The sequence below is a fragment of the Odocoileus virginianus genome, unplaced genomic scaffold, assembly GCF_023699985.2.
Source record: "Odocoileus virginianus isolate 20LAN1187 ecotype Illinois unplaced genomic scaffold, Ovbor_1.2 Unplaced_Contig_2, whole genome shotgun sequence".
NCBI classification, from domain to species: Eukaryota; Metazoa; Chordata; class Mammalia; order Artiodactyla; family Cervidae; genus Odocoileus; species Odocoileus virginianus.
Window position 1 is genome coordinate 868,180 of NW_027224319.1, and position 12,162 is coordinate 880,341.

The window sequence follows — 12,162 nt, forward strand, 5'->3', positions numbered from 1 at the left end:
ATATAATACTACCAAGTTACATCAAAAATCTGTCTTGTGAGCCAGTCAACCAATAAGAGCCAAATGGCGATTAAGAGCTATTTCTTCAAACAGGGCTATCTCCCATGACTGTACTGAGTTAGTTCTTCAGTTCATGAAAACATGGGTCTTCAACAGTCCTGCCCTTAAGCCGACACTCCTAACTATAAGCTTCACTTAAGATACAGGTTCAAAAAAGTAGAATGCTTTACTCTCCTATTGAAGCTTTGTGGAACTTTAAAAAATACTTGCTTAATCCACAAATGGTATGCTGTACAAAGTGAAGGATAGGGTTCCGCTCATTTCTGCATAGTAAAGAGAAAAAAAGGACATATATCTATGTCTGATATACCACTAAAGTTCCATATCCATAAATCAGAATTTTCTTACATTTAAAGTAGAAACTAATGTTTATAAAACAGATACCTAGCAATAATCTGCTGTCTAGCACAGGGAACTTTGCTCAACACTCTGAATGGCCTACATGGGAAAAGAATCTTTAAAAAAAAAAAGAAAAAGTGGCTATATGCATATGTTTAACTGAGCCACCTTGGTGTACCCCTGAAACTAACCCATAGCTGTAAATCAACCATGCTCCTATAAAATAAAAAAATAAAATAAAGTAGAAACTATTTACACTTACAATTCTTTTTTTTAATACTATTAAAGCAACACAAAAAATTAATCACAACTTCATATTACATGTGTTTCAGAACTCTACAGTAACTTTCATTACCGCCCAGACTTCCCAGTCTTTTCTCCCATCGTGGCAAATGCCCAACTACAAGAGAGAAGGATTCACACTTAAAGCTGAACAACTCTGACCTAATTGAGAGACGCTTTATTGGCATGCAATATTCTGAAATCTGGCAATCTGTGGGAAAACTGTACACGTTTTCAGCCACAGCCCTTGGGTCTACGGATCTAGCAGCTGTGATGAGAAGCATCGAGTGCGGGGCACAAAGTGCTCACTTACCATTATGAGACATCCCCACAGCAAGGCACTTCTGAAACCGACAGTACTGACATTTATTTCTACTTTTCTTGTGGATCCGACAGTTAAGATCACACCTATCATAAATAAGTTTCAATCTGATTGTCCTCCGGAAGAAACCCTACAAAGGAATATTGGTGGGGGGGGGGGGGGAGAAGCAAGTGTTAAGTGTTTGTGACAATGGCTTAAACCCACACTGGCCTGAGTATTAGATACTGTAGGCTCTTGACACATTTCATCAGTGGTGACTTTAGACAAATCACTTAACCTCTCCCGGTTTTCTCTGCTATAAACTAAAGAAACAGAGGATCGCCAGTGTCCCTTTTTTAGCTCTTAGTGACCACAACCCACTGATGTCATTCAGAGCATCTTGGCCCCACATCTGGATTTCAGCAAGCCCTAAGAAGTGCTCTGGATTTAATGTAATGCAAATAAAACACCATGTAATCAGTTCAGTCTCTCTGTAAATCATTCCAGCAGCATGCCCTAACCTTATAATTGTGCTAAGCAGTTTGGCAAACTTAGAGTCATTTCATTCTAAAACATGAGCAAGGCCAATAAAAATCCACATGTGGGTAATTTTTTTGGAATTCTCTATGTTGCATAATTTCCTACAAAATTGGTTTCATTTATTTATGCATTTGAAAGAGTGTTCCATAATCACTGTAGCCTACAAACAGAGATAAGAGAAAATAACAGGAGATGTAATATATAAGTTCTCAGAAACTTGACCACTATCTCAAAATAGCAAACATGTCAACTTGAGGCTGAATTCTGCTACGTTTATTTTTGAAAGACCTGAAAAAATTCTAACGAGAAATGTTTTCTAACTCCATCTTGTTGTTGCTGAGAATATTTCTACTCATTTCTATTGCATTCATTTTCATGAAACTCACTTTTTAATTCTTTCAAATTTATCTGGCCCTGTTTGAATACAAAAAGCACTATATGAGGATTGATTCTACCACTGACATGCATTTTTACTTTCTCCAGATTTCTACCTTGAACTCTAGACAAGTATGTTAAGCTGTTTACTTGACAACTTCACTTGGAAATCTAACGTTACCTCTAGCCCAGCACAACCACCACTGAAGTCCTGGTCACACCCTATGAGCTTACTTTACTGCAACTTTCTCCACATTAGCTGTCACAACCCCAGACCCGGAGGCACTCTCAACTTCCTTCTCTCATGCGGAAAGCTCATGCTGGAAACATACAATCACCTGTTTCCCTGACTGCCTTCAAGCTGTGTTAACGTCTCAGCATCTTAATGAGTCTTATCTCCCTTATTCAATACTGTGGGCTGTCCCTGTCCCCACCTCTCACTGGCAGTTCCTGCTCTCCTTTATTCTGCTCTTACCCGCCATCTCCCCACTCCATTAGCAGTTATGACCTCCTAGTGTACCACATAATTTAGTTATTTATTTTCTGCCCCTCCCTTACCGCCCAACTATAATTCTGAGCTCCCTGGGGACAGGGATGGTCTCTTATGTCCCTGGATGTAACCCGAACACTAACAATAGTGCCCCATTAAATTTTTTTGTTGAATAAGCATGTGTCATTTAACTTCCTTTCTGGGCCATCTCTGATATTTTGAGATTCTAAACTATGACTGAGATATTACAAGGTCATTGGCACACTTTTTTCCTTTCAGTTTTTGAAGCTATCTTATTAAATGTAATAATTACAAACATGTAGGAAATACATGTAACTGTGAAACATACTGGGCTCCCCTGCTGGCTCATATGGTAAAGAATCCACCTGCAATGTGGGAGACTTGGGTTCAGTCCCTGGGTTGGGAAGGTCCCCTGGAGAAGGGAATGGCTACCCACTCCAGTATTCTGGCCTGGAGAATCCCATGGACAGAAGAGCCTGGTGGGCCACAGCCCATGGGGTCACAAAGAGTCGGACACAACTGAGTGACTTTCACTATAAATCACAATAACATAATTATCACACATGAGCCCATTATCCAACTCAACACTTAAAATCATAACCAGCCATGTGCATGCACTTATGTGTTCTTCCCTTATCCAACTGCCACTCCTGTGGCTGCTTGACAATATAATCATAACCCTAATTTTGAGCTTATCATTTCCCTGACCTTTAAAAAAACACAGCTTTATCATATAGCCTATAAACTAAATAATACATTGCCTAGGTATGCTTGATTGAGGGCTTTATTAAGTAGTATCATACTACATACGGATTTTGCAAATAGATTTTCCTCTCTATGGCTTACTATCCTTGAAGAATACTGCTTCAGTCTTTTTAACTTTTTAACTTCAGTTTTTTTTTTTTAACTTGTAAACCTTTTCATTTTGCTCTCATTCTTGAAAGAGTCACAGGGTACTCAGTTTTTCCTCTTTAACAATCTGGATTCCATTGTCTCTGTGCTTTCATTGTTTCCATTGAGATGTCTGTTGTCATCTGACCTTGATTTTGCACTTAATTCTCTTTGCTTCTTGTACTCTGCAGTTTACCGCAGTGTGTCTAGCCATGGGTTTCTTTATTTTCTTGGACATTTTCTGCATCAGGGTCTCACTAGTTCATTGGTTCCTGTACTCCACTTAGACTTTCTTTTTAAGCCTTCAGTATTTCTGAATTTCTCTTTTATACTTTTTATCTTCTTGCCATTAATGTTGATCACAAGGGTAAACATCAGAACAGCCAAATAAGATGACCAAAAAAAAAAAAAAAAAAAAACTTCTGCAATGGCAAAAGTAGGGAAAAGCAAACATTTCTCACCAAAGTTCATCAGTGAGAAGAGTTCTGTATATTACTCTTCATTAGTAAAGAAGACATATTTTTAATATTCAAAGACCTTATGAATTCTTCAAAAAGTAAAAGAGGCTTCAAATTCTAGCAGATTCCAGGTGGGATATGTTCTTTAAGACATTGTTGGTTTCATTCTTAATAACTTCTTTGCACATATCTTTCAGTTTGGTAATCCTTTTTTTCTGCTGTGTACAGTATGCTATTTAACCCTTGCATAGCATTTTTATTTCAATGATCGTATTTTTCACTTATAGAAGTTTCACTTATTTTCAAGACTGTTGGTTATTCTTGATAGTCTATTATTGTTCATTTATTGCTATGATTCTGCCCTCTATCTTTAAACAACTCATACAGAGCTGTACGTTCTGGATCAGGCAGTTCCAATATCTACATTCTTGGGTAAGGGTGGAGAGTTCTGTTTGCTTGTTTACCTCTGATGAATGTCATCAAGCAAGCTGCCTATTTATGTGCTTGCTGATATTTTATTTTGAAGTAATTTCTTGACCTTAAATTGTGAGAATCCTACAGGGTCTAAATCAGGAATTCTTTCCTCCGAAGAGAATTTGAAGATCCTTCTGTTGGAAGTCAGGAGTGCCACTGACTCATGACTATTTCAGACTCTCTTGGGAATTCTGGCTCAACTCAGAAGCTGGGCATCTATCATGAGGAAACTCTGTCCCTCCAAGTGTGCCTGCAGCTCAGTTCAAGACCTAGGATTATTTGCTTGTTTCGCTACTAATGTTTTAGAGAGTTTTTCCTACCTCTTGTGAGATCAGCAATATCTCAAAGGATATGTCCTATGTAGGGTATGCTGGAAAGGAAGGTAAACCTCTTTAATTCTCAGAGGGTTCTAAGACGCTTTGAATATTTAAAAGGCATTTTCCCCCTGACTGATTCACAGAAGGCTAAAGTACAGAACTGTTGCCACTGTTAAATACTGTGGAGAAATCTTGCTTTGATTTTTGCCATTGGATCATATATTTTCAGGATACCTTTGGCTGCTTCTCTGAGTTTCACTTTTAAAGCCCAATACTAGTAGTTGAAAATGCTGCTCGGCTATCCGACAGGTCCCAGAGTACTTACTTTTTTGGCATGGTTGAAAATGAGGACTTTTAATAAAATAACTATGTTTTTTACGTTTAACGTTCATAATGTGATTTGTTTTTCGTGTTGACCCCTATGAAGTCTTTCAAAGAGTATCACATTTTTTGTAATGATTCCAATGTTAAAGGATCATCATTCTCTATATCATATATGCACTGGCCATGCATATAAAATCTTGAACTAAGTATATACAACCCCCAGCATAAGCTTGGAACTGCTTTTACTTTAAAAAAATTTTAAGACTAAGTTCATGATAACCAACTGCTTTCTTGTCATCTGACTTTTTCAAGAAACCTAGAGAGGAAGATACAAGGCTCTCACTTAGTTTTTTGTAAAAAATTATTTCTTTACTTGGTGAATGAAGCAGGCTTCCCCAAAATTTTCTTCATTGCCAGTAAAGAAACACTCATTTTTATTATATCAGTGTCCATACAATGAAGTGCAATTTCAACAGCTCACAGTTCTGATCGCCATAAAGTCTATGAACTGGTGTGATGGAGATGCATCAGTCACCATAAAACGCTTTGTGTATATTTTTATTATAAAATCTTCACACTTGCTTGTGAGAACATAAAGCCTGCTTATTTCTTCCTTAAAACATTTTCTCCAACCTCTCCTTCATTGCTTTACTAGTAAAAAAACTTCAGGTACAATGAGATCTAAGAGTGGTATTTAAATTTTACAATGAGATTAAATGCCTTGTGTTGGACCTGCAGTCAGCTTTAACATGAAACCATATGGCCCACAGAGGCTGAATCAATGATCTGCCCCTGGTGCATGGGAATATACTAAAAACTCTTCCTGAGGTAGAAATACAAAAATACATAGAAATATAAAAATAGATTATACAGTATTGTATGGTAGTATTTCCTTGTATCTTTACTAAGTCTATGGTTCTAAAATGATCTTTCACTATAGACATAAAAATATTATGAAATCTATCAGGGAAAAAAATGTCCAATTTGTAAGCAAGCAATGTCAGCTTTCTAAGTTCTAAAGTATATGAATCTTTCATTAGTTCCAGGTTGTATATTACCTAAGTCTGTAATATTAATAACTGAAGAATCTATCACTGTTTTCTTGTAATCCAAATCCAAACTTTTTATTCCTGTCTGAACTTTGGCAAGGGTCACCAACATAAAACTGTTCCACTGGCATGTAAATATGCTTAAGAAGATCTACTGACAGCTATCTTGAGCAATATAGCTATTTTTTTCCTATCGTAAATTAGTTTGTAGGTTTGTGGTCAACTGTATTTTAGTGATGGGTATATCCCACATTCTACTGAAATGACAAATGTTAAATTGCCAAAACACCCTTTTCTAACACGGTCTAACACGTGTGTTAATTTCACTTTCCCTGAGTATTGTTGGTGAGCTAAGGCCGAGTCTTTTTAAGGTTTATTTATGGCTATGACAGGTCTTCACTGGGGCACACTGGCTTCGTCTGGCTGCAGCAGGCAGGGGTTACCCTCTACTTTCAGTGTGTGGGCTTCTCAGGGCAGAGGCTTCTCTGGTCGTGGAGCACAGGCTCTAGGGTATGTGGGCTCAGCAGTTGCGGTGCATAGACTTACATGCCCTGGGGCATGTGGGATCTTAGTTCCCAGACCAGGGATTGAACCCATGTCTCCTGCATTGGCAGGTGGATTCTTAACCCCTGGACCACCAAGGAAGTCCCATTAAGGTGGTCTCTTTGATTACTGATGGGCACTGGTCTAACTGGTCTAATGACGGCATTCAGAGTGTGGCAGCAATTCTGTTTAACTCCAAGGCACCAAAGAATGAGTGAGCATGTCTTCAGGCTCATACCTTAAAACAATAGTTCTCAAACTTTTTGGTCTCAGGACCCAAAACTTTACTCACCCAAAAACGTTGAGGTTTCTAAACAGTTTTAATTTATGTGAGCTATACCTATTGACGTTGATCAGACTAGAAATAAAACCTGAGAAATTATCATGTACAAGAACAATCAGGTCACATTCCATCAGGCATTAGAACTACGCTACCATTCCATGTCATGTAGCTTCTAGAACACTTCACTTTACATTCCTGAGAGCATGAGAGTGAAAAACAAGCTAATATTATTATGAAAATAGCATCAACCTCATGGTTATCTTGAAAAGGTCGTAGGGATCCCACCCCCAAACCACACTTTGAGAACTGCTGACATACTTGGAGAAGCCAAATTATATTATTCCTCTAACATTTTTCTTATCTTTAAAATGGGCAGATGCCTATTTTCCCTTCTGTGGTGAGCATAACCCTCTTTGTATTTTAGTCTTCTTGTTGTTGTCGTTCAGCCACTAAGTCGCGTCCCACTCTTTGCAACCCCATGGACTGCAGTGCGCCAGGCTTCCCTGTCCTTCACTATCTCTCAGAATCTGCTCAAATTCATGCCCATTGAGTCCCTGATGCTATCTAACCACCTCATCCTCTGTTGCTCCTTCTCCTTTTCCCGTCAATCTTTCCCAGCATCAGGATCCTTTCCCACGGTTGTCTCTTCCCGTCAGGTGGCCAAAGCAGTGGAGCTACAGCTTCAGTATCAGTCCTTCTAATGAATATTCAGGGTTGATTTCCTTTCCTAGGAAGACTGTAATCTTTATTTTGGGCGGTTTGCAAGTTACTAGAGGTTACTATACAATACTGTTAATTTTCTTCTACTGCACTTGCTTGTCCGTCTCTGGTAGGTGAAGGACTCCTCTGGACTCATCAGGTTTTAAGTGTTAATTCTCTGTCTCTGCCTTAGAACATTTCTGTTTGTAACTAGAGGGCATTTGAGTTTTCTCCTTCCTCTTTTCTCTTCTTTTTGCTACTTTTCTTCTTTGCTTGCTTTGCTCTTCTAAGTTTTTATGCTCTCAGAACTTAGCTTTAACACTATAAGCAACTGCTGACAATATCTGTCTTTCAATTTTTGGTTGATTGGTTAGTCCTTAAATCGCAATTCAATTTTTAGCTGTTCTCAGAAATGTTAACTCTCCACAAATATCTGATGAATAGAATCACAGTGAAACTATTTGCTTAAAACTTATAGTTTTCTAACTGCTTTACCAGCCCATAAAAAAACAATATTGTGGAAACTTAACCAACCCTACTTTATTTATCAGCATAAATTACCAAGATGATCAAAACTAGATGATTTCCTCAAGTTCTTCTAAGAATTTAGCCACAATTTCCTCAAAATTACATAAATCTAACAGAGTAAAATGACAGGTTCTTACTACTCCTTGAGAACATAATGATTTCCTATAAGGTTACAGATATTTTAGTTTGGTTTCAATCACTGAATGAATGAGTTTTCATGTTTTAAATAAAAGCATCTCTTGCCAGGAGTCATTTTGGAATTTTTAGACCCAGAGATGAATCAGAAGCCCTTTGGCGAGCTACTCTAGCCAAATTGTTTTATACATGAGTGACTGAGGGCTGAAATCCTCATGTGATTGGTTACAGACCGTGGATAAGTGGCCAGGTAACCACTAATTTGTCTCTTTCACTTTATTAGGTTGCCTTTAGAAAAATAAACTTTTGGATTGAAGAGGCTTTAGTGATCATCTAAATCAACACCATCATGTTATAGATGTGAAAACTTAGGCAGGATATGGTTAAAAATATAATATATACAAAGGCATCTTGCACAGTATCTGGTGTATAGCAGAAATTCAGTAAATATTAACTCCCTTTTTTGGCTCATGGTCCAGTTAGGAACCCAGATCTTCCAACCTATCTAACTGCTGTCACATATCTTCATTCTGAACAAAAAGCCCTACTGATAATTGAACCTGATCTTACAGAAGCAGCATTATTTTATAAGGTAAACACTTATCAACAATTTATTCTGAGCCCTAGAGTATATAATAAATACTATTCAATTACTATTTTATTCATGGAGCCTATTAGAATTAATTCCTTTAAAAGAAACTACATTTTAAAACATGAGTAGATTAACATTTTCTCAATAGTTGGGCAGAATATTACTAAATGAACTTTCCAAAATAGCCTTTTTCACAAAGAAAGGAGGTGAAGAGAAAGGGTATCTCTTTTCCAAAATGACTGTATCTCTTTGCCTGACCATAACTCATGGCTCACACTGATGCTGAACAAGAAAACATACAGTATCAGTTTAGGAGTCAGAAGGTGTATGGATCTGCCACTTACAGTGGATGACCATGGGAAAATCTCACTGACACAAGATTTCTACACCTGCAAAGTGGCCATAAATAAGCTCAACCTTATAGGACTGTGGTAAGGCTCAAATGAAGGTTATCTATCTATCTACATATACAGAATATGACATGGTATAGTGGAAAGAAAAAATATTAGGAGATTCAGGAAATCTGGGTTCTGTTCAGGGTCAGCCTGTCACTGTCATGCCATGTTACCTTGAACAAGCAATTTCTTTTTTTGTAATCTGCAAACTGTGAAGCTTGAATTAGATCAGCGCTGCACAGGACCAATTTGGAAAAAAGGAAGTGAGGCACAGTAGCCTTGCTTTTTAACAATTTTCCTAGGTTTTCAAGTATTATATCATCTAAAGAATGGGTTTCACCAAAGATATTTAGAATTTTGACAGCTTTGTCTCAGTTCTTTGCCATCTGTTTGCAACAGGAAATGAAAACCTAGGTACATTTTCAGCAAATTATTTCAAAAACGATCTTTTTTTTTTTACCTTGCATCCTTCACAAGCATGAACTCCATAGTGGAACCCTGAAGCTTTATCCCCACAGACCCGGCACTCAATGGCCATGAGGGAACTGGAAGGCTCTTCATGAGGCTTACTGTACAGCTGAGTCTTTTCAGAATAGTAAGGTGGGGACACAGGCTCCACTTTGATTGCACCTGTGTACAGAAAAACATGAGCAGACAATTATCACAGGAAAAACAACGCGAAACAGGCAACAGGGCATGTCGCTATCGTACACCTTATCATCATATTTTATTAATTAGGTTAGATGCACTATGGAACATGAAAAAGACACAGGAAAAAGTGGACTTTGTAATCACATGCAAGTCACAACGCCTCTGAGCCTCACCTGTGAAAACAAATTGGGAGGGGAATTAAGTTTGTGGTTCTATGGCCCTCCAATACCTCACAATACTAAAGTTCCCACAGGAAATATATAATATTTGAGATCATGAAGGTTATTTTTCTGTGGCTGTATTTGGCATTCATGACAATATTAAATTATACATTTCAACTTAAATACTGCATTTTAGAAGCGTTTTTAAACCACTCTTGCAAAGGAAACACAAAAGGAACTGAGAAGGAAATGGTATGCCCGGCTTGAGGGTACATGTAAAGTAAGAGACCAGGTTCTCATCAATGTTGCGTCAGAAAAGATGGGTTGTAAAATGATCTTTGATAGAGAGAGACACTTTGGAAAGCAAGCACTATCTTTCCCCTGGTCAGTATCAAGCCTATTAAATTTCCATATTAGGCTTCAACTGAAATCACACATGTAAATATAACCAAGTATATAATTTATCTTAAAAAAACTAGAAATACAGGAAGTTCTTACTTCTTGTCAAGTAATGGCTGCCAATTACACAGTGGTTGCTCTGGAAAACCAGCATAACAGCAAAGAGATAAAAATCAAGGAAATAGCATCACAGAAATTTATCTTATCTTGAAAAGTGCAGTTTTAGTTTTTCTTGATGTGAACTGCATTAATAGCATGGAGATTTATCAATAGTCTACAATGTCAACATTCAAATTTGTGCTGAAAAATAGGTAAGCTGTTCAAAGGGCAGAATTAGGAAAACTGCATTATAGTAATAGTGATTTAGTGATAAGTTATAGGAGGTAATAAACTATTACTTGTCTACTTAAAAGTAGAAACAATGAATCAAAATTTGGGGGGGACGGACACTTAGCCTGAGATACAGCTAGCAGTGTAATCATGCTGGAGACTGTCCCTGAGAAGGACAGAAGAAAAGAAAGACAGGAGGGAAGAGGGGGAAAAGGAAAGATGATCCAGGGTGTTCACAGACTACCGGCCTTGTTGGTCGGTTACATGCGTGTGTCAGCTCAGTCACACAGTCATGTACTCTTTCCAACCCCATGGACTGGAGCCCACCAGGCTCCTCTGTCCATGGGATTCCCCAGGCAAGAATACTGGAGTGGGTTGCCATTTCCTCCTCCAGGGGATCTTCCCGACCCAGGGATCAAACCCATGTCTCCTGCACTGCAGGCGGATTCTTAACCACTGAGCCACCTGGGAAGTGAAAGTGTTAGTCACTCGGTTGTGTCCGACACTTTTTCCCGAGAACTTTTGCCTGCCAGGCTCCTCTGTCCATGGAATTCTCCAGACAAGAACAAGGGAGTAAGTAGGTAGCCATTCCCTTCTCCAGGGGAATCAAGGATGGAATCTGGGTCTTCTACATTGCAGGCAGATTCTTTACCATCTGAGCCACCTGGGAAGCCACTGGTCCATTATAAATGCTTAGTATTTCATGGACAAGTGGATGAATAAATGAATGGTAAATGTCTTCACCACAGCCATTAGTCCTGGGGGCATTTACCCTACTGTGGACGGGAGATTAGTCCAATCCTAGTCTCAACAGTCTGAAAAGTGAAATAAACCTCATACTTTGGTACTCTTGGAGCTTCAGGTCATACTTATAATCTGCAACCATCGGGTCAGCTCTTGGGAACGGAATGTCCTCGTAGTGCGGAGCGGAAATGCTGGAGAAGTCAACGGTGGTGAAGGGCTTGATGTCAAAGGCATGGGAGTGGTCATCCATCATAGAAAGGTCCACGGAGCTGATCCCAAAGTTGGTGGGCCAAAACGGCATCTCTGTGTCAACCATGGTAATTTCTGAAACAAAGAAAAGACCAGCTGTGACGTTAGTCCTGAGGACTGGGCAGTCTCGTGAAGACACACAGAAAGGGAACAGAAAGAGTCTCAGGTCAAGATGTCACCTAGGTGATCACGAGGAGAGAGGCGAACACAACCGCCTTCTTAGTGCCGTGCAGGCTGCTGAACTAACCGATGGGGGTCACCCCTTACCTGGACGCCACGATCGAGGCGCCTCTGGCAGTGTCAGCCTGTGCAGCAGGCCCACACCAACGTCCTACAGACAGCCCTGCTCTCCCTACAGCCGGATGGCTTTCATAAGGGTATCTGGGAATGGGCTTCTTGCTTTTTCCCAGCGAGCAGAGAGCTAAAGAATGCAGCTCTCACAGGCTGACTCTTGCAAGAGGTTAAAGATTCTAGCTGTGGTCTTCGTAAGAAAAACAAAGTGCCTCGAAAACACAAATAAGGAGATGAGTGC

The 12,162-nt window shown here is 39.1% G+C and overlaps 1 protein-coding gene across 7 annotated transcripts in view; it reads right to left on the reverse strand.

Annotated features, from left to right (window-relative positions):
* Nucleotides 1-12,162, reverse strand: part of PPARG (peroxisome proliferator activated receptor gamma) — a 125,492-nt gene that overhangs the window by 34,278 nt on the left and 79,052 nt on the right. For all 7 annotated transcript variants that reach the window (XM_020872654.2, XM_070463430.1, XM_070463429.1 and 4 more), the window contains 3 exons: nt 11,478-11,705; nt 9,557-9,726; nt 995-1,133 (listed from right to left, as the gene is read on the reverse strand). In XM_020872654.2, coding sequence (XP_020728313.1) covers nt 995-1,133; nt 9,557-9,726; nt 11,478-11,697 — 529 coding nt within the window. In that variant the 5' untranslated portion in view covers nt 11,698-11,705. The remainder of the gene's footprint in view (nt 1-994; nt 1,134-9,556; nt 9,727-11,477; nt 11,706-12,162) is intronic.